This window comes from Eschrichtius robustus, chromosome X (genome assembly GCF_028021215.1).
Source record: "Eschrichtius robustus isolate mEscRob2 chromosome X, mEscRob2.pri, whole genome shotgun sequence".
Taxonomy (NCBI): domain Eukaryota; kingdom Metazoa; phylum Chordata; class Mammalia; order Artiodactyla; family Eschrichtiidae; genus Eschrichtius; species Eschrichtius robustus.
In genome coordinates this window covers 97176332-97203930 of record NC_090845.1, presented here as the reverse complement: position 1 = coordinate 97203930, position 27599 = coordinate 97176332, and the positions used below count along the sequence as shown (strand labels likewise).

The 27599-nt window shown below is 44.4% G+C and overlaps 1 protein-coding gene across 1 annotated transcript in view; it reads left to right on the top strand.

Moving 5' to 3' along the window:
* GUCY2F (guanylate cyclase 2F, retinal) overlaps positions 1–27318 on the top strand; it is a 78748-nt gene extending 51430 nt beyond the window's left edge. Inside the window, exons 11-19 of the mRNA XM_068532670.1 lie at positions 4859–5008; positions 8462–8595; positions 10609–10805; positions 11614–11806; positions 15039–15213; positions 18579–18677; positions 21776–21870; positions 27053–27141; positions 27231–27318. Of these exons, the coding sequence (XP_068388771.1) occupies positions 4859–5008; positions 8462–8595; positions 10609–10805; positions 11614–11806; positions 15039–15213; positions 18579–18677; positions 21776–21870; positions 27053–27141; positions 27231–27318 (1220 nt within the window). The remainder of the gene's footprint in view (positions 1–4858; positions 5009–8461; positions 8596–10608; positions 10806–11613; positions 11807–15038; positions 15214–18578; positions 18678–21775; positions 21871–27052; positions 27142–27230) is intronic.
* Positions 27319–27599: the final 281 nt, after the last annotated feature.

The following is a 27599-nucleotide window of genomic DNA, read 5'->3' as shown; positions in this document are numbered from 1 at the left end:
CAACTCCCCACTTTTGTTGAAAAGCAGCCTCATTTCCAAGCCAAAGGAGTTGAATGAAGTCTGCAGGCTGTAATCTCAGCGCAGCCAAGCCTTCTGAACAAAGCCAGTGCAATAATGTTGAGTTCCTGCTGTGGCAGGATTAGGTTATATTGTGTGGAGACCCCAGGTGTCCCTGGAGGAACTTGCTGAGCGCTAGGCACACAGTAGGTGCTCAATAAATACTTGTCAGATTGAATGGAAGGTAATTTGGTAGCTGGACTCCCACAAAGCCCATTCTGGAATGGGATGTCACTAGAGCCTACCCTCACTGTCTCTGTCAGAGAGAAAGAAGCAAGGAGGGGGGCGGGGTCGCCAGCAAGTAAATGCTCTGTGGGTTGTGTGGGATGGCTTCAGACCGAACTATGGCCTTCTAGTAAATCAGTAGGCATGCCTGTAATGTCCACTTTGTGTTTTTGTCTTCTATTTAGTGCACCCGTGGCAACACCAAACAATGCCTGTAGAGGTCATAACAGATCAAAGAAATAGAAATCTGAGATGGGGCTTGGGAGTGGGTGACTGAGAACTATGAGGGAATGAATTGATGGAAGGGAGGGAGGAAGAAAGAGAAAGAGTAAGAAGGAGAGAAAATGAATAAGGTTAAATACATATAGGAAATTTGCACATTAAAAATTTTAACCGGTGTTGCAAGGGGGAAGAAGAGAAATGACACAAAAACACAGAGAAACAGACAACCCGGAAGAGACACAGAGAGGGAGAGATGCAAAATGACAACATATACTGATATTCTTAAAATGATCTTTGGTGTAATAAGTTTAAAATTGCTGACTTTATAGGAGAAATGAAGAGTGGAGGACACAGAGAGACACATGCACGGATAGAGACACAGTCCAGTCATCAGTGGCATCATCTTTGAGCTTTACAAAGCTAGTGGAATACGAAATTTTAGGGAGTCATCTGGTCCAACTTGCTCATTTAACAGATGAGACACCTGAGTCTCAAGATTTGCCCAAATCGTGCAGCTACATAGCAGCAAGCAGTTCCAGGAATTCAGTTCAGATCTTCTGAAGACTAGCTCCTACACCCAGCTAAATTAAAACATTTAATGACAATTTCCTCTTTCTCTGCCCATCCATGCTTTGAAGGACTTGAAGCTCCCGGTAATCACAATAGAAACATGTGCTATTGTCTTCCTCTGTGTCTCTGTTTCTCTGTCTCTCTCTCTCTGTCTCTGTCTCTCTCTTCCTCTATTTCTCTCTGTGGACCTGTTCTTGTTGACGACTTAGTCGTATGGTTATTATTTGGCTAATCCCAATTTGAAAGCTTGGAGTAGTTGCCTGGTGTTAGCGCTAGGATGTTGGGACGACAGCTGTAGAGTGGGAAGTACTTAGCTTCCTGTCAAAATTACTCATCTATCAAAGATAAAACACAATGTCCAGCTTCCCAGAATTCCATTGAATTCACAGGTTGGCTACTTTCAAACTGAAGAAACGCTGGTTTTAGAGTGAGGAAAGGATAGCTGCAGTGGGTGTTTTTTATTTTTATGTTATGTTATTTTATTTTTTGGTGGACTGTGTCTGTCTCTTTCCCTGTTTCTCCCTCTTCACGTTTCATTCCATTCTCCAAATTGCAAGGGCAATCTGGATGCTCAATCCATTCTTTGCACACTGCAGCCAGAGGGAGTTTCCTAAACTGCAAATCTGATCATGTTACAACTGTGCCAAAATTCATTGAATGGCTTCCCATTGCTCTTAGGATAAAGTTCAAACTCTCTTACGTGGCTTACAAGCCCTTCATGGTCTGGGCCGTGAGGACCTCTTGTGCTTAATCACTCCCTCCTCTGTCTCTATGCTCCAGCAATGCTGACTGCCTTCCACTTGTTTATTTGCACCAGGCTCTCTCTTACGTCCAGAACTTCACACATGCTGTGCCCATTGCTTGGGACCCTCTTCCCTTCCTACTCTGTTACCCACTCATCTGAGTCTGGCTAAATTCTCCTCCTCCCACAGGGCTCAACTTAAATACCACTGATTCAAGAGACCTTCCATGACCCCTTAGGCTTGGCTAAATTCTCCTCTTTATGATCCTTTAAGGCTTTGAACTTTGTTGTAATACCACATTTTGTTGGTATTACATGTTTAATTAGCTGTCTTCTCTCCCTCCCCAAACTGTAAGTTTTGTGAAGGTGAGAAACAGGTTTGCCTCCCTCGGTGCCTTTCACAATACTTGGTGGAGTAAATGTTTGTTGAATCAATGAATGGATGAAATAAAATAAAATAAAATAAACAAATTTGCTGCTCCCTACCTTAGATGACAGGGCTAATAGAATCTTATAATTGGAAGGCCCTTGGGGATCATCTGGCTCAATTTCCATTTTACGGATGGGGAAACTGAGGTTCAGAAAGGTGAGCTGATTAGTGACCGAGTTGAGATTGTGAATCCAGGTCTCCTGACTTCCACCCTGTGTTCTCTTTTACCACACCACACTGGCTCTCCAAGGTTGATTTGATCACCATAGCAGGGCTCAAGAGTTAGTAGTAGCTCCAGCAAACACAAAACAAGCCAAAGTGATTTTTCTAGGTTTTTTTTTTTTTTTTTTTTCCCTGAGAGTTCAAGTCTAATGGTAGGTAGTGGCTCTTACTTGGCTCTGGAGTGGGAATGGGAAATGGGGGCAGGTTGTAAGTGTATTCATTACTGCCCACTCCCAATTACATAAGTATAGTGCAGATAAAGCCTCATTTTAGCCATTAACAACATACATGTAAGTGCTCTCTGAAAATACTATTTGGTAGTGATTGTATTTAATAACCCAGCTTTTTACCAGAGAGTCATGTCCTCTTTTCCCTTCTTGTGCTTTTTTTTTTCCTTCTTGTGCTTTTAAATGTGCAGGGAGAGAGGACGCCAGGAAGAAGCAGCTGCATACCATTTTCCCTCCCCCCAAAACCGTATGCCTGAAATCCCATGGTCAGAAATGTATTCCTTTGACTAAAGTATTATTCAATCTTTTTGGCTTTATTTGCAAATATCAGTTCTCCTAGGCGAGGAGATAGAAGGGCAAAACCACTATAGTGAGTGTATCAGAGACTCTCACAGGGGTGGTGGGGCAGGCGAGTTGGGGGACCAAAGGCTGGGGATACCCTCACTCTCTCAGGAGGCACTCTTTTCCAGCCTCCCTATCTGGACATCAACCTGCTGTTTACTCCACCTCTCTCCCCTTGGAAGAGCATATCGAGCCTATCCCCAGCCCTGCCCCTTCCCTGTCCATTGTAGCCTACCTATGTATCTCGTTCCCCATCCTGCTGCTGTCGCCCCTGCCCCCGTTCAGGCCCCTTTCACCTCGCCTCTGGCTCTTACTGTAATAACTTCCTAGCCGGTCTCCCTGCTTCCAGCCTCTCTCCTTCTTCAATCCAGTTTGTGCAGGTTGCCAGATTAATCTTCCCAAACACGGCTTTCATCAAATCCCTCTCCAGCTCCAGCACCCCTACTGCCTTTTGTATTCGCTCCAAATGCCTTCATTTGGCTCTCAGGGCCTCTCACCTTCTGCCCTCATTCTTCCAGCCACCCTCCCTCCCCCACTTCATCAACCCCATTTCTCATTTCTCATTATTCCTTAACAGAGCCCTTCTCTTCAGCCAAGCTAATCTGCTTACCAGCACCCCCATCCGCAATTTGCTCCTTTCTACCTCTTGTTCTTTTGCACATACTGTTCTTTCTCCCTGCAAAGCCCTTACCCTGTCGTCGGCTCTAGGAAACTGCATCCTTGACCTTCTTAACAAACTCCTTTAAGATTTAACTTTTCCGGGAAGCCTTCCTGGATTAATTTGATCAGCTCAGTGTTTTTGTTAGCTTGAACCTCATGGAATTGCCAATATTGAACCATTTTTGATCTACAGAAATGGAATTTCATATGGTTCAATATGAAGCATTCCCTCCAACTTTTGACTACTCAATTTATATTATTAACTGGTATTTCTTTATATATTGCTTAAGGGGCCCTCGCCCCAAATTTCTCAGTCTCTGCCATAACTCTCTGAAAGCAGAGATAATATCTTTTTTTCCCTGTTGGGGTCTGAAATGCAGCAGAGCACACAGTGGGTGCTCAATATTGGCTTTTAATAGATTCATTTCCTTACACTATATAGTGGCCCTCATCACTATCTCTGTTGTATTGCAGTTAGGGGTACACGTGTGTGTCTTGCCCACTGGTCTGTGAACTCTGCAAGGGCAAAGGCAAGGTCTAATTCATCTCTGACACTGCCCCTGTCCCTAGCACGGTGCCTGGTACATAGTAAATCCTCAATAAATATTTGCAGAACTGAGTTGAGGGAATTGCTGCACCCTTTTGCTCTGCAAGGAACAGAGGAGACTTGGGGATCCTCTAATCCTCTTAGATAAGACCTGGAGAAAGCAACTTGCGACCCCTCGAGCCCCAGCACAGTCAAATTATCAGACACATATAGATCTCAGCACACAGCAAATCCATGGCAACCAGTCGGGCAGTGCACTCGCCTTTCCCTGGAAGCCTGCCAACTGCTACTTGCAGGCTCAAGAGAGCAAGAAAGTCAGCACCTGATAGTTTTTTTATTTCGAGCTTCTCTGCCCTTCCCCACACCTCCGCTCTGTCTGCCTGCGTGGTCCTGGTGTGGGGAAAGTAGTATGCTTTCTCTGAGAGTAATTCCTTAGATTCATAAATCCAGACTCCAGGGGTGGTGGGGGGGGGGCGCGGAGGCACTAGCATGCCAGTCTGTCTTAATAAAAATATAAAGCAGTCAATGAAACAGCACCCTTGGAGCCCCCGAGGGCATTGCAAATGCTGTCAGTTAATCCTCCCTGTATTCATTACACAATGCTTTCTTTTCAGAGTTGCTGTGGATGGCCCCTGAACTGTTGAGAGCCCCGAGGGGCAGCAGGTTACGTTCTTTTGCAGGAGACGTCTATAGCTTTGCCATCATCATGCAAGAAGTGATGGTCCGGGGCACCCCATTCTGCATGATGGATCTGCCTGCCAAAGGTAAGCGGGAGGTGAGGAAAGGGTACCAGGAGCCCACCATGACCCAGATCATCAGGCCAACCCAGGCTGCTGCGATTTGCCAGAAGAGTGAACACGATTCCGTGTTTGTGCTAATTGCCGGCTGGTCTGCAAGCAGCCCTTGTTGTGTGCAGGTGGGACTTGGAGCCAGACAGCTTTAGGCATTTGGAAGAAATAACCCTCACCCAAGAAGCTGGTCCTTTTCCAAACTGTGACATAAGCCAAGGGCCTACAGGACTTATGTTAGTCCTTTTTTTTAGCAGCCCCCTACTACTCCTTTGAGACACCCCCTGCCAGATATTTCAGTGCCCCCTCAATGATACTCCTGGATGTCAAAGTCCTCCCATTCTTTCCCTGTGACACGCCATAGTCTTTCATCCTTATCTCCCATCAGAACCTTTGGTGACCAGGCAAAATTTGAGGGGAAGCAGGATGTTTACATATTCTAAAAGTATGAAATCACTAGATATTTACTAATTACAAATGGAAAAAGAGTGAGTTTATTAGTGGAGGATCCTGCAGACACCACCTTAACCAAGTGATCAAGGTACATCAGCATCATGTACCCCTGCCATGATGCACTGAGAAGGTCTCAATACCACCCTGGTGGTATCTTGCCCCAAAATGCATAACCTCAATCTAACCATGAGAAAACATCAGACACACCCCAGCTGAGAGGCATTCTGCAAAATAACTGGCCAGTACTCATCAGAAGTGTCAAAGTCCTGAAAGACGGAGAAGGAATGAGGAACCATCACAGACTGGAGGAGACTGAGACATAACAATTAAGTACGATATGGGATCTTGAATTGGATTGTGAAACAGAAAAAGGACATTAGGGGGAAATTGATGAAATTCAAATAAAGACTCTAGGTTAGTAATAGTATTGTACCAATATTAACCTCCTTTGTACTGCAGTTTTATAAGTTGCTAACATTCGGGGACATCCCTGGTGGTCCAGTGGTTAAGACTCCGTGCTTCCACTGCAAGGGGGCGCGGGTTCAGTCCCTGGTCGGGGAATTAAGATTCCACATGCCGCATGGCATGGCCAAAAAAGAAAAAAAATAATAAGTTGCTAACATTAGGGGGAAACCGAGTGAAGGATATATAGGCAATTATTGTACTATTTTTACAACTTTTCTGGAAGTCTAAATTTATTTCGAAATAAAAGATTTTAAAAATGCAAAATCAAACCAAATCAAACCTAAAATACTTAGTTGTCTTTTGCCCCACTCGGAGTTTTAGTTCACTCCTCTACTTAAAACCCCCCAACAATTCCTCATCACAAGTTAAATGAAGCCCAGTCTCCTCACATGAGGTACAAGGCCCTTCACAATCTGGTCCCTAGCCACCTCTCTAGGCTTATCTTCTGTCACTCCCCATACTCCAGCTAAGCCATGTGACTGGCAGTGCCCTGAAATCACCACAGTCTCTCCCACCTCTGTGCCTCCACACGTGTTGCCCCTGCCTTCTCCCCACCTTGCCTCATCCAACTCATGTCACCTCCACTGGGAAACCTTCTCTGACCTTTTCAGCGTGGGTCAGGTGTCCCCTCTGTGCTCTCCTGTGCATATATCTGCTAGAGCACTTATATTGCTGGTCATTGTTTATCTTCCCAATTGAACTGTGAGCTCCTCGAGGACATAAGTCATGCTGGGCCTAAGCAGAGAGGTGACCAATGTCACTCGTTGATATTCTGAGAAAGGGACTTCCTCTACCAGAGAGTTGGATGGGGCAGTTGCACTCCAAGGGGTCGACTTCCATGGAATCTATTGCACTGGGGGCAGGGTGAGAGATGTGATGGAGAAACCATTACTGGTATGGGCCAACCTGGGTTAACAGAGCAGAAGGTGTGGTGTCACAAGGAGCTGAGAAGTCGGAGGCAACAACTGAAATTCTTTCACGGAGGCAAGGGGACACTTATAATGGTATAAAGCAGTACTGTTGGAGTGTTACAGCCAAGGCAGGGGTGGGAAAGGCACACTGGTGGTGCAAGCAAGGTTTGGTTCATGATGAGGATATTAAAGTCAAGGGTGTGGAGAGGGGGCTAGGGATAAGAAATGAGCTGAAGCAACTATACACCAGTAAAAAATTGATAAATAATAAAGCTATTCTGAGAATTGTGGAACATTAAATTTGAAAATGGAAGCTCCAACTTCCATATGCAGTAAAATCTTTCTTCAACCAAAAAAAAAAAAAAAAAAAAAGAAAAAGAAATAAGCTGAAGAGATAGTCGGGGCTTGGATTTTATCCTGTGGGTAATAAAAATCCATGAAGGGATTTTAAGCAAAAAAGTGACATGGCCAAATCCATGTTTTCAGAATGGTTTGTTGAAGGCGAGGCTGGAAGCAGAGAGACCATGCAAAGTGCTCAGCCCATAGTCTGCTACACAGTTAATGTTCCACTGAAAGTGGGGTTCAAGTACCAGCAGCCAGAAGGATCCCAATGAGGCCCTGAACTATTTACTGGAGTTTTTTTTTTTTTTTAAATTTATTTATTTTTGGCTATGCTTGGTCCTCGTTGTTGTGCGCGGGTTTTCTCTAGTTGCGGCGAGCGGGGGCTACTCTTCGTTGCGGTGCGCAGGCTTCTCATTGCAGTGGCTTCTCTTGTTGCGGAGCGCGGGCTCTAGGCGTGCGGGCTTCAGTAGTTGTGGTTCGTGGGCTCTAGAGTGCAGGCTCAGTAGTTGTGGAGCACGGGCTTAGTTGCTCCACGGCATGTGGGATCTTCCCAGACCAGGGATCGAACCCATGTGCCCTGTGTTGGCAGGTGGATTCTTAACCACTGCACCACCAGGGAAGTCCCTTTACCGGAGTTCTTAATTCCCTTACCTTAGGGGCCAGGCAGGACCCATAGCCTGGAACTGGGCTGGGCCTGGGCCTTCAGCGGGGGCTAATTGGGTCTACTGTAGGGATTGAGAGGCTTAGATGATTTGGGGGTGGGTGAAAGGAGCCAGATCATTGAAACAATGGATAAACAACAAGGTCCTAATATATAGCACAGGGAACTATATTAAATATCCTGTAATAAACCATAATTAAAAAGAATATGAAAAAGAATATATATATGTATATATATAGATACATATATATATATATATAAACTGAATCATTTTGCCATACACCAGAAATTAACACATTGTAAATCAACTATACTTCAATGAAAACATAAATAATAGCTAGCAGAAGCAGAATAAAGGTGTGGTTAAATGATACCAATAGCTCAATTGATTAGTTTCTCAGTCCTTCCTCAATTGATTGATGTAGCTTTTGTTCAGATACAGTTTATATTCAGGCCACCTAAGGAGAAAGCAAGAGACGTGGCCTTTTTGTAATTTCTCCTGACCAACGCTATTCTTGGCTAAAACTCAATTATCTTTGCCAAATCTTGGTGCTTTCCCCACAGTCTGTAGACCTTTTTCTTCTTGTTTCTGGACAGAAATCATAGGAAGACTTAAGAAGCCTCCTCCTGTCTACAGACCAGTGGTTCCTCCTGAGCACGCCCCTCCAGAATGTCTCCAGCTGATGAAGCAGTGCTGGGCTGAGGCTGCAGAACAGCGACCAACTTTCGATGTCTGTTCCAGACCATCCACAATCCGATCTAACTAACCTTTCAAAGATGGAGTTGAACCACTAGGCACTTGCAAGACAATGGCATTGAGGCCATTAGAAGATGGAATAGATGGATCCTGGACTAGATGGGGATCCTCGTAGAGCCCCCTTCGCTTTGGAAATTCCAGAGAACTCTGATGAGTATCCCATTTAAGTGAAGCCAGATTGTTTTTGGAGGGTCAGGGAAAATACGGGGTGTTTGAAACGGTGTTCCAGATGGAAGGAAGTGCAAATGCGGAGTACAAAAGCAGGGGATTCCTTAGGTTTCTAGGGAACGACTTGAGGCAATGGAGTGCACGAAAAGTGATAAGCTCTCTCCTCAAGATACTGAGTTTCTTCTAAAGAGGTTGACGCTTTCCCTAGAGTTGGGGATTAAAAGGGGAAAATGAGGAGCAGACAGAGAGAGCCCTGCTAAGGGAGCCCTGCTAGGGTGTGGTTCCTCTGTTGGAGCATGCTGTTGAGGGATTTGTTCAAACTACAGGATACCGAAGCTCAGGGTGCTCTCTGGGAGAGCCAGTGCTGTGTCAGCTCTGGCGGAGAGGCTTTTGAGCCTGGCTAGGGTACAGCACTGAGATGCTTTGTGAGTGGCAGGTATCTGAGGCGGAAAAAAGAAAGACTTGGACTGAAAGCCTGAGGGGCCCTGAATATGAAGTCATCCGTGTCCCCAGGTAACAATGCCTCCATTAGCCCGGCTGAGTTTTTTGAGGACACTCAAACAGGTATTCAAGAGTATGGAAAAGGCAAAGGACCATGAAGGTCAAATTTCTGAAAACTTACCATGAGGCAGGAGAAAAAGCATTTGCCCTGGTGTTGATGCTAGAGATGTTATTTCAGAAGGCAGCGGAGAAGCCGGTGATAGATAGAAGGAGTGCACATCATACGACCTTCAAACAAGATTGCTTGGAGCTGCCCTCACTGAAATGCTTCAGTGGAAGTTTGGACTGTCTGAAAGACAAGGGTAGCCTCCCAACTCCCTGCAGCTAATAAAACTGAAATGGGAAGAGGAAGAGAGGGAGGCTCCCTGGGTTAGGCAAGAGGGGGAGCCCAAAGCATCTGAGCTGGCTACTGAGATTACCTGTAGGACCTTGGTGGACACGTAGATGTGGACCAGGCTCAGAAGGAAACTCCTAGTGTTAGCCTTGGGGCATTGAGTGCTACATAGAGCACGTGTGGCTCAGCTGTATAAAAGGGTTCATTGGGACAGATTCCTAGGCATGTGCTGAGCAAAATTACCACCAGTCTTCCCTTGTTGTCAACCCAGCATTTTGCATGCTGAATACAGCCATAAGGAGGGGTTACCCCTCGTGATTGCAACGCTATGCCAAGCTCCTTGTCTCTGCAAATGAACAGGGTCCCAGGAGGACTTATTGAAAATCTGTGGCATGCAGCCACCTCTAAAGGACCAGGGGCAAGACCAGGTGAATTTTTACATGACCCTGACTGACATGAAGGCCAAGCGCTAGGAGACACCATTATTCTTGGACCCCATGGTAAGAAATAGGGGTAGATCTTACCATGTCGATCTTGGGTCATATTTAAGAGGTCAAAGAACCTCCCACTGTCCAAGAACTGGCAACATGGTAGCGTCAGAAGATAAGGATGATTTTATAGGTTGATGATCTAGAAGAGTAACAGAGCACTCCCTGCCCTCTTCCCCTGACCCCACTCACAACTGGCCTGAGCTCAAGACCAAATCCTGCTGCCTTTGAAGTGGCTAACTATTCATGTGCTAGCATCTCAGAACTGAAGGATCCTGCCTGGAGAGCACCTTTGCTTAGACTTGAAAGAACCAGAAGGGTAGGGGAAGAACTACTCAGGGAAAAAGAGCCCTGTGAGTGGGCCAGGGTGACAGTAAGGGTGGGTAGTGACTTTTCCTATTTATACTTGGGTTCACCTCTCCTGCCTTTTCATTTTAGAGGAAGGGATTTATGATAAGGGGGTCCTGTTCCATCATCTCTAAGTTTAAGAAGTAAGAATTCCCTGGCTCCTCTTTCTGTTTACTTCCAGTTTAAAACTTTCAATAAAGGGAAGAAGACTAATATTATTGACTCTATGCTTCGGATGCTGGAGCAATATTCTAGCAACCTGGAAGATTTGATCCGGGAGCGGGCTGAAGAGCTGGAAATTGAAAAACAGAAAACGGAAAAGCTTCTAACACAGATGCTACCACCGTATGTGTGAACACCTGAGGAGTGTGAACGCTTGTAACAATGTGTTCTATTAAAAACAGAAAAAAATTACCCATCAACTAACTGCTCCCTCCCCCTGTCCTGTACACTCTCTACTCCCAGTAGGTTTGAGTCACACCTTCAAATCAAAGAAGAATTGGAAAGCCAAGGGAGCAGACAGAGCACACTTCCTAATTTTCCACTGCTTGTGGGTCATGCTAGTCATTTAAGTTTTTGATGCCTCGGTTTTTCTATGTGTCACTTCATGACCTTACCTGGAAGTTGACCAATTAAAAGGAGGCAGTTTTTTTTAGCTCCGAGAGGAAAGTAGCAGGGTTGTTTTTCTACGCTTTTCCTTCCTTAGGTGAAAGCCTTATGTGTTGCTACAATTTCCAAAATTTCCAAGGCACCTTATCATGTTGTAACATGATCTTCTAGGAGATAATTGGGGAAGCTAGTCTCATGCAAAGGCAGCTGCCTGGGAACATTTCCCCCTCAGGTGGGGTAGAGTTGGTGGGGGGTGGGGGGTACTGAGGAAGGATAGAGAGTTGAAAAAAACTCCACAGTGGTACAGATCAGGGCTCTCTGCTCAATGCTGCATTCCAGCACCTGGCACAGTGCCTGGCACATTGTAAGCACTCAATATCTATTTGTAAAATAAATGAAAGAATGAGTGTTTGCATCCAGGTGACATTTTCTTCCTTATCACTTACTTGGTAGTGATTTTTGGAGAAGTTGTGTTCTAGCAGATGTTTTGTGTGGCCTGGAGGGAGACCTGTGTCCTCTGAGGAATAGCTGTGTCTGTTTTCAGATCAGTTGCTGAATCCCTCAAGAAGGGCTGCACGGTTGAACCTGAGGGCTTTGACTTGGTCACCTTGTACTTCAGCGACATTGTGGGCTTCACCACCATCTCAGCCATGAGTGAGCCCATCGAGGTGGTGGATCTTCTCAATGACCTGTACACACTCTTTGATGCCATCATTGGCAGTCATGATGTCTACAAGGTACGCTACTTAGCAGAGCAATATATTCCAGAGAGAAATTTTGATTTGAGGCTCACCTATGTGTACTCCAAAATGGAAGGAAGGATGCAATTGTACTGAATGCTGTTATTTAGGAATTAAAATGTAAATAGTACACTACTTCCGTTGGTCTCCCATTGGAAATGAAGGCCAAATAGAATGCATAGAATTTCACACTTTCCAAAACAACAATCTCAACCTGGCAAGAGATTGCTGGTCAGATTTCTTTTGAGCTATTTTCTAGAACTGGGGCTAAGAAGAGGTTGGGGCCAAAAAGCATTATTGCACTTCAGTTTCCAAGTACCCACAGTGCAGACACGGAAGGGGATACAGAAAGTACTGGTGTCTGGCCCATAGTTGATAACTATGACAGAGTTCATCCTGGTAAAGTTTGTGTACATCTAGTACATGCTGTTAAAACTTGGTTTCCTCCTTTAGGTACCATTTTTATACAGGAGGGAACTCTGGCATTATACATGTCAAAGAGCTATTGGACCTGAGGCTCTCTGGGATTGCTATAGGGTAACCTAAAGCCCACCTAGTGGTCTGAGGTCTTGGGAAGTGATTAACTGTGAGGTTGCAACCCACTGCTTCCACTTCCCCCCACCCCTCCAGCCTGTCAATTTCCACTCTTCCTTTCAAAGGTTGCAGAAGATGAGTACAGAACAGATGACTACATTCACTCATTTCGGGGCCATGCTTCTTTACCCTTGATTGTATGTGTCGTCCTGTCTCTAGGCAGAAAATGACTAAAAATCTCATAGCTACACAGGAACATTTCCACGTCTGCAACATGGTTACTTGTTTTATTGATGGAGAAAGATGCCCCAGGCATCCCACGCTTTAGACAGCTCCTCTGTCCCAGGAACCCAGGTAGAGCTGGAGAATGAGTAGCTCCATTCATTGGATCCTTCACAGTAGTCTGAAATGTTCCAACTCTCAAATCACACACAGGGCAGTGTGTTTATCTCAGATTAGACAGGGCCCTTTCAGGTCAAGTAGAGAGCCTCGGGGCTAGGCCAAGCTGCCTAAATAGGGCTCAGAAACAGACATCATACCTGTCAATCAGCAGGAGCTGCAAACTAATCAAGAAGCACACATGGAAACCACGGTGGAGGAAAAATCCATGGAATCAGGCTACCTGTCTTAACTTGTTGAACTCGAGCAGCCTGAAGAGAAAAACAAATCACTGAAAGCTAATTCAGTTGAAACTAAAATCAAAGATGACTCGGTGTGGCAGTAACACAGCCTCTGGTTTAATCAATCCAGCTGATACTGTTCAGACAATTGTTGGGGGTCTTGGGAATGAGGTTGTTAGGTATTTTGATACTTCACGGCTGCAGTAAGAAGCTAGTGGGCTGTTTTCAGGACAGAGCAGGGCTATATAAATCCAAAAATGGAATCTAAGTTTTCAGTCATTTTTAATAAAAACAACACAGTGCAAAGGAAATAAAAATTGAACCAGCAGCGAGTTAGCAAAACCGTTTGTGTTTTCATTTTCCTTACCTGTAAAATTGGAATCACCTCCCCTGGCACTTGATAATCTGAAATGGAAGTAAGAAGGCTGCTACAAAATTATGAAGTTAGTGATTGGTTTTCAGTTTCAGTTCTCCTACTACCACTCCATCTCGGCCAGACCCCTTTCTATACCTCCTCTTCCCTTTCTGTGTCCTTATGCTGGTTTATACAACCCACAGTTCCCCACAGCAGTCTCACACCAAGGCCAAGCAGTGGCCGTGCTCTGTGCCTTTCTAACTTTCTCGTCCATATTCCTGGGGGCTCCTGGATGACCGACTCATTAAAGCTGAAGCGTCAACCACCAGTCAATGATAACGGCCAGCCAGCGAGTTTCTCCCTCCCATATAGTATTTGCATCGTACTGTTGCCTTCCTCCGTGCAGGTAGGCATGCTTATCTGAGAGCAGGGATCCTTTTCTCAAATTGCACCAGGTATAGGAGGCCCTGAATGGAAGCATCCTGAGGTACAAAGTACCACAGGTGCAAAGGATCACTGTTATTGGCTACATAGGAAGTCATGATGAGGGGCCTATTGCCAATTACGCAATTTTCTCTGGAGCTAAGTCATAGGCACAATCCTATGACTTGTTTCAAGAGACGTCAGTTTGACGATGATGATGTGGTGATAACGATGGCGGTGGTGCTAATGGCTTGCGCTTATTATCCACCAGACAGGTTTTAAGTGCTTTGACGTACATTATTTAGTACTTAGAAAATCCTAGGAGGTAGGTGCTGTCATTATCCCTATTTTACAGGTAAGGATACTGAAGCACAGAGAGGTTAAATTACGTGACTATAGCCACACAGTTTGTAAATGGTGCATCTGCAATTCTAAACGAGGCTGTATGACTTCAGAATTTCATGCTCTTAACTATGGCACTCTGTGAGTTCAGTTCTTTAGGAGAACATAGATTTTAACTGGATCCAAACTTGTACTAGCAGAGTCTGACAGGCACATTTCATAGAAGTCCCCTCAGCTTACTTATCTTTTGGATTTACTTGAAAAGTTTCACCTTACTAATCACCTAAAAGAGTGAGTACACTTCTGTGGGGAAGATGAGGAGCACAGATTCATTCGCCTTTATTTACAGGTGTCCAGCTCTAACCGCCCCTGAGGGCTAGTTGAGGGCTAGTATTGCTGCATCTTTGAGAGGTAGCACTAGGACAGGAGGAGGGAGCTGGTGGGAAAAGACTGAGTTCTCACACGCAAGGAGACTGCAAAACTAACTCCATCATATTAGCGAGGCAAAGCAGAAGGAACAGAATCTTTCACCTCCTTCCTTTCCTTTTCCCTATACTTTCCTTAAGGCTGTTCTAGCTTATTGACCCGAAATCACCTAGAGGAATGCTTGCTGGGAAAGCACCTTCTCCTAGGATGAATTACGTGGAGCCTGATAATTCTCTAGGGTCAGACAGGAACCTGAGAAGTAGCTGCAGAATCTACAGGTATGGGACCGGGACATCAGTATTTTTTTAAGTGACGCTCCTTAAGTGATTCTAATGCACAGGCAGGCCTGTGAAGCACTGACAGCCTCTCTCTGGCTTCCTCACTTTACAAGAAGAACACTTGGCCTCCATCATACCCTTTAAGCTCTGTGAAAACACACACACACACACACACACACACACACACACACACACACACTCACACACACACACGTTATTTACTTGCTAATTCTATTTCCCCTGATTTCCAGGTAGAGACCATTGGAGACGCTTACATGGTGGCCTCAGGCCTCCCAAAGAGGAATGGCATGAGGCATGCAGCCGAGATTGCAAACATGTCCCTAGATATCCTCAGCTCAGTGGGTACCTTCAAGATGCGGCACATGCCAGAGGTGCCAGTCCGGATTCGAATAGGCCTGCACTCAGGTAACAACCAGCAGCTAAAGCAAGAGAAGACATTCCCATGAACCTCAAGGGAAGGCTAGAAACGGGAGGAAGAGGGTAGCTCTCCCCTGATTATTGGCAGCTGGATTATCCAGGTGTCTAGTGCTACATCATTCCTTTATGTCCCCCCAAGTTTACGCTCTTCCCAGCACCTGCCCTACCCCAGTGGGCAGCAGCCCTTGTCCTAGGTACCAAACCCTTCCAGTCTACCTTTCTTGTTAGAGCCAACAGTTCCATGTTTGACTATGATACAAGACCAACCTGCACATGTGGTATTTAGGATAGTTCCTTTAATTCGTTAAAATCTCAACTCCTGGAGTATTTTTCTCCCACACGCCTCTTCACTTGCTTGAACGTCTTCAGGACTCCCCTTCATTGTACCCTTTCCACCTATCTTCACATTCACAGGTATCTTCACAGGTCTCTCACCTACTAGCCTCTTGCTCCCCTCTTTACTCCCCTCCTCTTTATCTTTGCTTTGTTCTTCTAGGTTCCTTTTCTTCTCCCATCATTTTCATCCCTTTCCTACCAAATGTTGTAGAAGAATGATTGACATTTATCATGCCATTTCTTCACTATCCATTGCCTCTTTAGCCCCTTTGCAATCTGGCTTTAGCCCTTACCACTTTTCCCAGTCCTAGTCTGCCCTTATCTCTGCAGCATTTGATATTCTTGACGATTCTCCCTCAGTTGGCTTTTATGACCTGCTCGTCACTCTCTGAATTCTTCTTCTCCATTTCATTTACTGGCTCTCTTAGCAATCCCTGCTCTCTAACTGCTCCCACATTTTCTGCAAAGCTCTGAGCTGTGATCTCCTTGCTCTCTGTATGTCCTGACCTCGAATTCATTTCTCAACCCACTCCAACCTGGCTTCCATTTCTACCATTGTCTGATAATCTCTTCTGTCTTTATCTGTCCCTTAAATATTGATATGCCTCAGGTTTCTGTCTTTCATCCACTGTTTCTCTCCCCTTATATGCTCTTCTGCGTCGTCTCATCCATGTCTATGGTTTAACTACCACTTGTGTGCTGATGACTTCCAACTCTACAACTTCAGCACCGGTCTTCTCCCTTAAGCTTCAGCCCTATATATCAGACTTGCTACTGACATTTCCACTTGAATATTCCACACAGACCTCAGACTCAACAGATCCAAAACAGAGTGATTTTCTTCCCACATAATCAGCTTCCTCTTCCTGTACTTATTTTCTATTTCAGTTGGTGTCACCACCATTCACCTAGTTATTCCAGTTAGTCTTGAGTGTCACCCTCCTTGACTCCTCCCTCACCCTGACCTTCACCATTCAACCAATTACTAAGTCTTAAACATTTTACCTTTTCAGTATTTCTTGATTCTGTCTTTCTCTTCTTGACTCTCACTACTTAAGTCTAGGCCACCAGCATCTCTTGCCTGGATCACTGCAATAGCATCTTCTTGCTTCCACTCTTGCTCCTTTCTATCCATCCTTCTCATAGTCATCACCGTATCTGTGTTTGCTTGCCTGTCCTTCCATTAGACTGTAAGCTCCTTGATGGCAGGAACCAGATCTTACTCATTTTTGTATCCTGAATGCTTAGCACATAGCAGGTTTTCAGTATTTTTCTTTTAAAGAAAAGCCTTCCTCTCCCATTTGTGCTTCAGTTTCACATCAGCAACCCCCCTTAGCACATCTCTTCCTGGATGATTCACCATTACTTCAAATTCTGCATATCTAAAGCTTCAAGTCATCTTTTCCCACAAACCAGCGTAAGCTCATAAGCCCATGCCAATTTCCTCATGGTTGTCAATCAGACAGTCAACACTTCTCCTTTGATAATGTCTCTCTTTTATCACTCCTTTTTGCCCTCCGTCCATCATCACCTCCTTTCCAGTACTTACAACCTTGTGCTTGAATTACTGCTATTACACTTAACAGTTTTCCCTGGTTTTACTTTCTCCCCTTTCGATGCGTTCTATACACTGACCTGAGAAAAAAAAAAGAAAAAGGATTTTCATCATGTAATTCCCTGCTCAAAATTCTCTAATGATTCAAGGTCCGCCATCTTGTACAACTCAATAGCCAACCTTGTCTCTAGTTTCTCCTTAGGCACCTGAACTAAGCAGACTGCTTTCTCTAAGAGCTTCCCAAAATTCCATGCTCAGTCCCAACCACAGAGCTTTGATTTATGTCCCTTTTCTCCTACTCAAATCCTACCCCCCATCAAGATCCAAATCAAATCTTACCTTCTCCATTGGGCCATTTTTGACTGAACCAGGTCTTAATAAGCAACCCCTCCCCCATTTTCTAAGCTATTAGAGCACTTCTGTCTGTGCCATTTATCTTGCCTCAGCCATACATTGTCTTGGATTGTTGCTTAATTCCTTCCAGTTTGGTAGTCTCTTCTCTTCAATTAGATTATAAACTCCTGGAGAACTGAGACCATGTGCTACACTTTTTATTCCCCTTGGTGCCTAGCTCAGGGCTTAATGAATGCCTCTTAATGGGTGAGAAATGAATTAAAATGAGAAACATAACCTTTATTTACTTTTATTCTTAAAAATTAATGTTCAGAAAGAACTTTTTGAAGCAAAAACACTTAATTATTTTCTCTAATTCAGGAAACAGCAAAAAGATAATGCTGAACACTTTTCACATAGACACAGAACAGAGACCAGAAAGGTGAAGGTGGAGAAATGTCTAGATCATCTTGAACTAGGTTTTCAGTATGGTTGCTGAGATTTTTTCAAGTAATGTTCACTCTCTGAACACTTAACATGATCGTATTAAAATGTAAGAACAAAAACCATTCTAAGGGCAAATAGAAAATATTCTCAGATTATCTTTATATACTACTCTTCCATGCACCTAACACAAATGATTGAATGTCAACTCTACTTCTTTTCAGATTTTCCAACTGTCTTAGCAATAATTCTCTTTATAGACACAATTTGGGAGACAGCCCTATGAGATCCCTCCTTCCAACCCTAAGGCACAAGAAAGAGTCGCATTTTTTCCCTTGCAACAAACATGTTTGGATCCTGAATCCCTGCCCAGGCTTTTCTGATTGGGTTTAATGCTTATTTGTCCCTGTTGACAGATATAAGCATCTTGGGTGTAACTGTTACTTGGAACAAAGGTATAAATCAGAAGGGTAATCATTTCTTCATCGTTATAAATTTGCTTTCTGGTAGGGCAAAGAGTTCATTACTCACTGTAAGACTTCCTTCAGATGCCCAGAGCTATTTAGTGGCACCTTTATTCTTTTATGCAGCTGCATTCCTTCCCTTGGCAGTGTTCCTCTATTAGCATTGGATGCATACTACTATTGGATGTTGACTCTACTTCCAATTGCCTGCTACTCTATAGGGCCGGTTGCTGCTGGAGTGGTGGGCCTCACCATGCCCAGATACTGCTTATTTGGAGACACTGTGAACACAGCTTCTCGGATGGAATCAACAGGGTTACGTGAGTACTTCTAGAGGGATGGATGGGATGGTAACCTCCTGTTACTGACAAAGTGATTCTTCCTCAAGAGAGGGGGAAGAGGAACTTCCCTGGTGGTCCAGTGATTAAGACTCTGCGCTCCCAATGCAGGGGGCCCGGATTCGATCCCTGGTCAGGGAACTAGACCCCACATGCCGCAACTAAAGATCCCACGTGCCGCAACTAAAAACCACCCAAGCCACAACTAAGACCCGGCACAGCCAAATAAAATAAATAAATAAATAAATAAATATTTTCTTAAAAAAGAGAGGGGAAAGAGAGCAGAGAGATGTTTTAATGTTTCAAAGAAAAATCAAAGATAACTTGAGAAGATGAAGATTTAACACACATTATTTTGGTCTCTAATGGCAAACCAGCAGGGGGTGATGTTGGATTGAACATGATGTTGTTCTAGACGTGAAGCTGTAGCTAGGTGACGCTGAAACAGCCAGACAATTTGATCAAAACAACTCAAAAAAATCCTTTGGGTAAAGGAACAAATTGGCCAACCCGGTGGTTTTGGGAGCGTCATATTGAAAAAGGAAATAGGTAAGGGACTGACATTTTTCAGTTTTTCAGCTAGTTTCTGGAGACACACCCAGACCCAGCTGTCTCCCAGCCAGCTGCTGTTTGCTGCTCTAGTCCTCTTTTTGAACTCATTACGACCCCAGGAGTTCTGGCTTCATCAAATAGCGCCCTCAGGTTTAGCTAGCAATAATCCTTCAATCTAAGGAGCTTGGAATTCTGAAATAATTAATTTCAACTTGCCTGTATATAAAACTCTTAGCTTCTACCAAAACAGGCATGGTATCAAAGATACCATTTCTCCCTACTTCTTTGAGAAGAAAACTGTACAAACCATTATGTCATTTGTGCACTGCTGGCAACTCTTCCTTGGTTATTTCCTGCTACTATTAAGGCAATGTCAGAATCAAAATGTGCTGTACCTATATTATGGTTGAGCAAAGCGATTCGTTCAAGCTAGTATAAAAAAAGCATCAAGAACCACAATAGATTCTATATATAGTTTTCATGGATTTTACATTTAAAAAAAAACACTTAAGCCCTTAGCAGCCCTGGCTCTGGCAGCTACTACGCAAGACAAGCTCTTCCCAAACTTCAGCAATATACGTAAACAAGTCCCTGATGATGGTGGCCTATATCACAGTAGGTGGTGCCCTGTCTGACCCCCCTCCTCATCACTCATGTGTGGAAACAGCCTTGCACAATGGCTCCAGTCTTAGTCAATCTAGCCTGTGCAGCCATGATTAAGGAGGCAGCATGGAACTTCTTAGAAGCTGTTGTCAGAATAAATTTTCTGACATCTGGGAAAGTCTTCGAACTCCACAGATATGGCAGAGGCCATGGAAGGAGTCATCCAGGAACTGCTGCACGCGTATAACTTTGCTCTGGAAGTGCAACCCAAGATGAAGTGAAATTGATCATGGAAACGCAATGCAGATTTGGCACCGTACTCTGGACTGCTGTAAGCTTGTAGAACACTGAAGTCATATTCTGGTCTTCACCGGGGAAACCCACTCCACACATGTCACGTTGGAAATACAGAGTTGAGAGCAGAAAGTGAAGGAGAAAATGGAGTGAATCATGCACAGCAGTATATATTAAGCACTGACTATGCAAGGAAGGCATTGTGAGGGATACAAAGAAGCATACATATGTGGTCACTGCACTACAGGAACTGGTTAGAGAGCTTTTCTGGAAGCTAATGATTGTGACTGAAACACGACATTAAGCGCCACTCCTGAGTGAAGATCTGTAAAGAGGTAGACTAACTTCATGTTGGATGTGAGACTAGGACGTGTCATAGGTCTATTTTTTTAAAAAATCAATTTCATCAATACCTCCTCTATGCTCAGTTGAATCTACTGATTCTGGGGCGGAAGTGACTAGTAACCCAGCCCTGGAGTGACCTTCCTTGCCACACAACTGGACGGTGGTTGGAATGAGCCATCTCTCCGTATTGAGCTGTGCGTTCCCCATCAGTAGGATTATTCTACTGAAATGTTCCCTCACAACAAGATGCTAGTGGAATGTCACACATAGGGCTGGCTAGGGACACACTAGGTGAATTTTAAGGATGGGACAAGCTTTTTGGAGCAGAGGTTTTGGGTGACCATGAGGTAGTGAGGAAGATACAAACAATACTGAGCTGTCAAGAGAAGGAAGGTCATTGTAGAACACAGCAGAAATTTCTTGCAGTTCTTTTCAGCCATGACTTGCTACTCAGACTCTGAAAGAGTTACTTTCTCAAGTGTGTTGTGTGAGACTGTCTTGGACTTTTATTGAACACAACTTGAACAAGGTCTTACTTCATAGGATGACAGTTTTCAGGACAGCTAAGGACCCTACCTCAGTTAAATGATTGCTCTTCACCAAAGAATTACACTTAATTTCTAAAAAGAAGTTTTAGTCATAGTTCCTCATATAAAGCTCTCATCCCAAGTTGGGATTATTAGTTGGAAAATAATCCATTCATGTGTGTACACAGCTAGAGGCACCCACCCAAAGGACAGCTATAGATGTAGTCACCACAGAGTGTTGGCAGAGGTCTTGGGACATTTCTCACTGATGTTTTAAGTTCAGCAATATTGAAAGACAGTTGGATGGATGTATATGGAAGAGACACCCTTTTGCCTCTTAAGTAGGATGTGCAAACCTTGGGGGTTCAGTCCCGGCAGCAGCCTGTGAGAGTGGCTGCTGAAGCTTAACTTCCCTCAGAGGAGGTCACGCTTCAGCTGAGAGCAAAGTAGGGGTTGCTTTTTCCTTCATCTCAAACCTCAAGTTGAATGAACACCTTTCTACTGCATGGTCTTTCATCTGAGATAGTGTCTAGGAGGCTGATAGGTGCTACAGCTAATGTTTTATTTGGTGTTTGGCCTGGTGAGGAAGGCCATCCATCTCCCTCCCCTCCTCCTGTGAAACTCTAACTAACTCTCTCTCTCTCAGGGACTTTGTTTAGGGTCTAGTTCATTTAGAAGTGGGGGCATTTATTACATGAATATTTTTCTCACTGATTTTACCTGAAAAGATCCAAAGTCATGCCTCTCTTGCTTTTACAGCTTATCGCATTCACGTCAGTCACAGCACGGTGACAATTCTTCGAACCCTGAGTGAAGGCTATGAAGTGGAGCTTCGAGGAAGGACAGAGCTCAAGGTATAATGTCCTTTTGTTTTTTGAGTCAAACCACTTGGACACACCTGCTCCTGGAGAGGTCATGGTCTGCTGAAAGAGTTTACCTGGGTGTCTGACTATAATTTGGGCAGAATTTCCAGCTCCATTTCTGGTTCCCAAAAGATTGTTCCTTTTTTCCTCACTTTTCATTCCTTTAAAATATGGCTACAGTGAGAAGGATCGTTAAAATCCCTCTGCATTTTTCTGACTAGGAGTTGCATTTTTCTCTCTTAAAAAATTGCCCAGAATTTGGCGTTTCAGTGAGCGGCACTATTATTTACATTTTCTAACTTCCATTTCATTTAGTATGTGGCAGTGCTACAGTATTGGGGAGTTTGGGTTTTCTGTCCATCTGCTTGGTGGCTCTCCTTTCTGATTTTTCATCCACAACACTGACCCCCTGTTTACAGAGAGGCTTTATGTCTTTCCCCAAGGACCAGTCAGTTCTGATGAAAGACAAACATTTTATAGTGCCTTTTCTCTGTTAAGACTATCACTTGATCTGGGATTCAGGATTATAGTAATATTCCTTTTTCTTTTTTCACCATTTCCACTGGATTCTTTTCATCTTCCTCTGGGTACCCCAGGGCCCCTGGTTGTCCCAGCTGTAAGAGACTCTAGAGATTGGATAATTTAACTCCATTTTCAGATGAAGAGCCAAGGCCCAAAAAGGTGAAGTAATTTGATCAGGGTCATATAGTCAGTTGATAGCAGAGTCAAGCCATAACCCAGGAAGCCTGACTTCCCATTCAGTAGTCTTTCTATGATACCATTGTCCATGAAAATTATTTCCTCAGTGATTATTCCTGGGCAAAGCAAAATCCGGGCACTGAATGATGCACAATTTGTTTCTGTCATTTGCATGCCTACCCCAAATAGTGGCAATTTACATATAAAAGGATTTCAGAAGTCAAAGGTTGGAAGGCCTGGTTCTAGTTGATCAATTAATTCCCTTTATGGCTAGTCCTAGTTTGTCCCTTCCAATAGATCCTTAATATCTTCTAGCAGGGGAGATGGGTCACTTATTAGGGGACAGAGGTTTCTTTCCCACCTCTGCAGAGAACGCAAAGATAGGATGTGGGTGACGATATTACTTAGGCAATGAATCAAATCACCCAAGGCATTTGTGATCCCTCTATATATTTGGTCATTTCTCAGCAGAAGAGGACAAAGGTGGCTTGGTTTCCTGAAGCACTTGCCTGCCTGTATTACTAGACACAGATTCCCTCATTTAAGAGAGAATTTAAGAGCTGAAGAGGTGCCACTTTTGAAACTGAAAAGGAAAAATATACCCCCATCCCCATGGTTTTTATTACCCCCCAAATACCAGCCAGGAGCAATCACATCTTTGGGTGGTTCCCATACAAAAGCAGGACTACTTCAAAAGGGCCCTCTGCAACGTCACAGTTTCCCCTACCCCAGGGAATTTGGGGGAAGAGGCTGGGAGAGGCTTCCCCTAAGGCCATGTCAGGCCTTGGTTATTGGGGTGGCAGGGGCCTCCTGAGGAAGAGAGATTGAGAGGGAGATACTGAGAGAGAAGAACAGAGGGTGCCCCAGGGGAAAGGAAGGGCCAATGAAAAGAAGGATAAGGATAGGAAGTAAGACCCACAGAAAGGAAGGGAGAGGAGGGGAGATCTTTTCTGTCTCTGTACCTCTACCTCCCCGCCAGAGGCAGGTGTTGGCTATTACCTAGTAGGGACTTGGGGACAGAAGATTCCTTGTCCCTTGAGGGCATGCAATATAGCCCCAATAAGACCACATCAGCAGCACACTTTAGAAATTCTGATTCAACATTTCCATCACCACCCACCCCCCCTCCCCCATCCACACTGTGCTGCTGGAAAGCAAGAATCGCTCTAGTGCCTGGGTCAGAAGGACTACATTTGGTGGCCAGCCAGGTGTGATTTCAAAGCTGATGGCCAAAAACATCCTCTCCTTCCAGCTGGCTGAGGCTTAAAATTCCTCCATCAGAGCCTCTTCTCTTCAGCTCAAGGCTTGGATCCAGTAACAACAACACTCTTCCCCCCTCTACCCCCCATCCCATTTCCTTCACTGGAGTGATGACGCTTTAAGTTGTTTCTTTTAGTGGGATCAAAGATGTGGATTGGATTGGCTGAGAGAGGAGAACACAGAGAAGTTGAGTAATTGGGTGGGAGGGGGGTACAAAGAAAGAGACCAAAATGAGGAAGCTTAGAGGGGGACACATTTGGAGACAAGAAGCTCATACTCTCTGGGAAGCTGTTCCCCTGCCCACTCCAACCTCCTCTTGTACTATACTGGCACAGAATCATCAGTGCTTAACTGGCCATTTCTGCTTTTTTCAATATTTTTCTCCTAATGGCCTGGCGATAAGTCGTCTCATTACCTCTTCTCTTACATGAATGAGTCTTGTTTCAGTGACTGTTTTCCTAAGAAGTTTGAAGCTCCTTGCTGAGACTTTGTATATATCTAGGCTTATCACATATATCAGGGCCTTTTAGGTAGGTTGACATTGTGAAAAGATTTTCCCAAATGGTTGTTCTTAGCTGGTTTCTGTTGTCTTTGCCAGAGGTGGACATTTACACACCAGCAACTGAGCTAAGAAGTAATGAGTTGGATTGACAGAGTCATGAAGGTCAGAAGGTCTGGTCTGTAATTCTTGTCCCATCAATGACTCAATGTGTGACATTGGACAAGTAACTTCATCTTCTCTGTGCTTCCATTTCTCAACATGGAGGCCTCTTCTGACCGGTGATTATCAGGAAGATCATTAATCACAAGCTTTAAAATTCCCTGCAGTTGCTTTTTGGCCTCTAGACCTGCCCCTTGACTCCAGTGTGTTGGAAAAGCTATATGGTGTAGAGGGAAGAACACTTAAAATTTGGAGTCTAAGATGTTAACTAGACTTCTTGTTGTGATCATTTCACAATATATACAAATATCGAATCATTATGTTGTACACATGAAACTAATATAATGTTGTATGTCAATTCTACCTCGATAAAATATAGCAAAGTCATAGTAAAAAATAAATAAATAAAATTTGTAGTCTAGTAGGGTTGGGTTCAAGTCCCAGCTATGCCTGCTTATTGACAAGTCATTTTATCACCATAAACCTCAGGGACCCCGTTTACAGAATGAGGTTAGTAATAAACCTACTTTCCACAGTTTTTGTGAGGATTAAATAAGACAGGAGGCGCCAAAGTATCTTAAAAGTGTCAGGCCAAAGTAAGGTGCTATTATTTGGGAGGTCTCTGGGACTGCCTAGGGATTGATACTGAGTCAGAGAGTTCGCTTTAGGCTTCAGTTGTTGCATACTTGTTCCCCTCCCCCCCCCCTTCAGCAGACTTTTGAAAGTAGGGTGGGTAAACAGAGAGCTAGGATTCTAAGAATTCTCCTGGATGGGCTCCAAAACCTCAGAGAGCCCCTGGAGCTCCCCAGTGTACTCTTTGATTTGGAAGCTTGCCTGAGTCCATAACACTTCCATCCTATTTTGCAACCATTAGTTTTGGCATGCCAGTATGTCCCAGGACTCACCCAAAGATCTAGACAATCCTGGCATCTGCAAATCTCCCTTGGGGATTGGCATGCTGTCCTGATAGCCCCTAGAGCTCAAGAGAAACAGTCAACTATGGCTGGGGGTTGGGGTCAAGTTTTGAGAGTATGTTTCACCAAAGTGAGGTCCAACGACACCTTGAGTATTCCAAGTACTCAAGGAATGAGAGTGCCAGTTAATGGAACAGTCTATTTACTGAGCACCTGTTCTGTACGAGACACTGTACTAGGTTCTGTAAGGAAAACAAAGAGCTGAGGAGGCAGAAAGGTTGGGCTTCTGTTTAGGGCCCAAGACATGGCCTGATAATTGTTTTTATTTAATTACACTGTGAGCTCCTTAAGGACAGAGCCGTCTCTGTATTCCCAGCCCTGACACAACAAGGGTGGAATAAATGTAAGAATGAGTGATGGGAGCATATTTTCAAGTTGCTCACTTCTTCTGAAAACAGAGTGGCCCCAAACAGTCCAATTATTTGAGGTTTAGGTTTACGGTGGGTTGGTTGCCTGTTCATGGAGGTTGGGCTGTTGTGGTATTCTCCAATTAAATGTGCTAATTATTACTATGGTTGTTGTCGTGATTGTTAAGGGATGGATATATGTGATGTAAAATAGAGAATAATGGATTTGATATTTAAAGGGGGCAAACCTAATTGGAATTTCTAGGTTAAACTATTTAGAACTGTTCCAAATGAGATCTGCCGAGAGTGAGACCATATTTCAGATTAATGAGTTGGAAACACATCCCATTACTTTTCTCAGTCTTAGTAAACACATTTTTTCCTTACGGATTGGGGAAAATGAGAGGACAGAGAAAAGAGAATTGAAAGGAGGAGAGAGAACCACATTGTTGAGGAGGGTTGATTGGAAAGAGGGGAGGACAGGGCAGAGGCAGAAAATTTGGCTCTTCTGAGGTCATCACTCAGGCTCTGGGGCAATGAACTTGAGTTTACATTCCCTTCTTCTTCTCAGACCTGTGGTTCTTGACAGTCAACTAATGGGGCTGTAGGTGCAGGCCTCCCTGGGGTGTCTCTCTGTAAGACTCCCTTGGCAGGAAGAAAGGAACATTGCAGAAATGCAGACTTCTCAAAGCAGCCAGGATGCCCTGGGCTTAAGATCAAAGTTGCATGGCGTGCTTTCCATTTCTATTCCCTTTTTGGGTTTTGTGAGGGCCATTGGATGGTGGAGTGTTGGGGATGGGGGTGGACTCTGAACGTATGTACTCTAGATACAAAAGACAATGGGTTGCCTAATTCCAAAAGATCATGGCAAAAATGACAAACGGAATCTTTGATTGAACGTACAGATGTTTGGTTGCTATGAAGCGAAACATCCACGTATTCCCAAATATGGAGCTGCGTGGCAGCGGGTAGACAAAACATCTGGATGACAGCTTGAAATGCTGTTTGCTCTTCATCTGGCCGCTGTGGCAGCTTATGGAGCTTGTCTGAGCCTTAGGTATATATATGGCAAAGAAGCCTTGTAGGAAGGAAGACTCTAGGGAGTGGTGATAAGGGGAAAGCAGAGGCAGTTTCTGAGCCAAACGGAATGTTTGCACCCTACTGACCAGAAGGACTTCTTTAGGAAAATTGGTTATAGCACGTTTAAGATTTTCCGTATTTTCTATAATAAGGGCAAAGGCACAGAAGAGACCTTCTGGCTGGTTGGAAAAAAAGGCTTCACGAAGCCCCTTCCCGTGCCTCCACCAGTGGGCAAAGATGGGTAAGTGGTGATCACACTTAGCATCTTCCCATGCCCCTCTCTGCCACACTCTCTTCGTTAACTATTTTTGTGTCTCTCCTGCCCCGCAGGCAAGTGGGCCATGGCCTGCAACCAGTGGAGATCGCAGCCTTCCAAAGAAGAAAAGCAGAAAAGCAGCTGGTGAGAAACAAGCCGTAAGGTAATGGCCAGCAGGAAAACAGAGCCCAGGAACTGGCCAAATATTCAAAGCTGGGGCTCCCTTTGGCATGGGTGCCAGTCTCAGCCTACACTCTGTTGGCAGAGTGTGATGGAGTTGGTGAATTTCCAAGCTCCACTGAGTTGTGCAAAAACCTTGTGGGGAGGCCTATTGCAGAACAAGCTGCATCTGAGGGAGGTCAGCTGCCCCGGCCTTAGAGAGATCTTCGCCTCCTCACTGACAACATATTTGAATGTTAGTGAGGCTGGCCTTGTTATCCAGT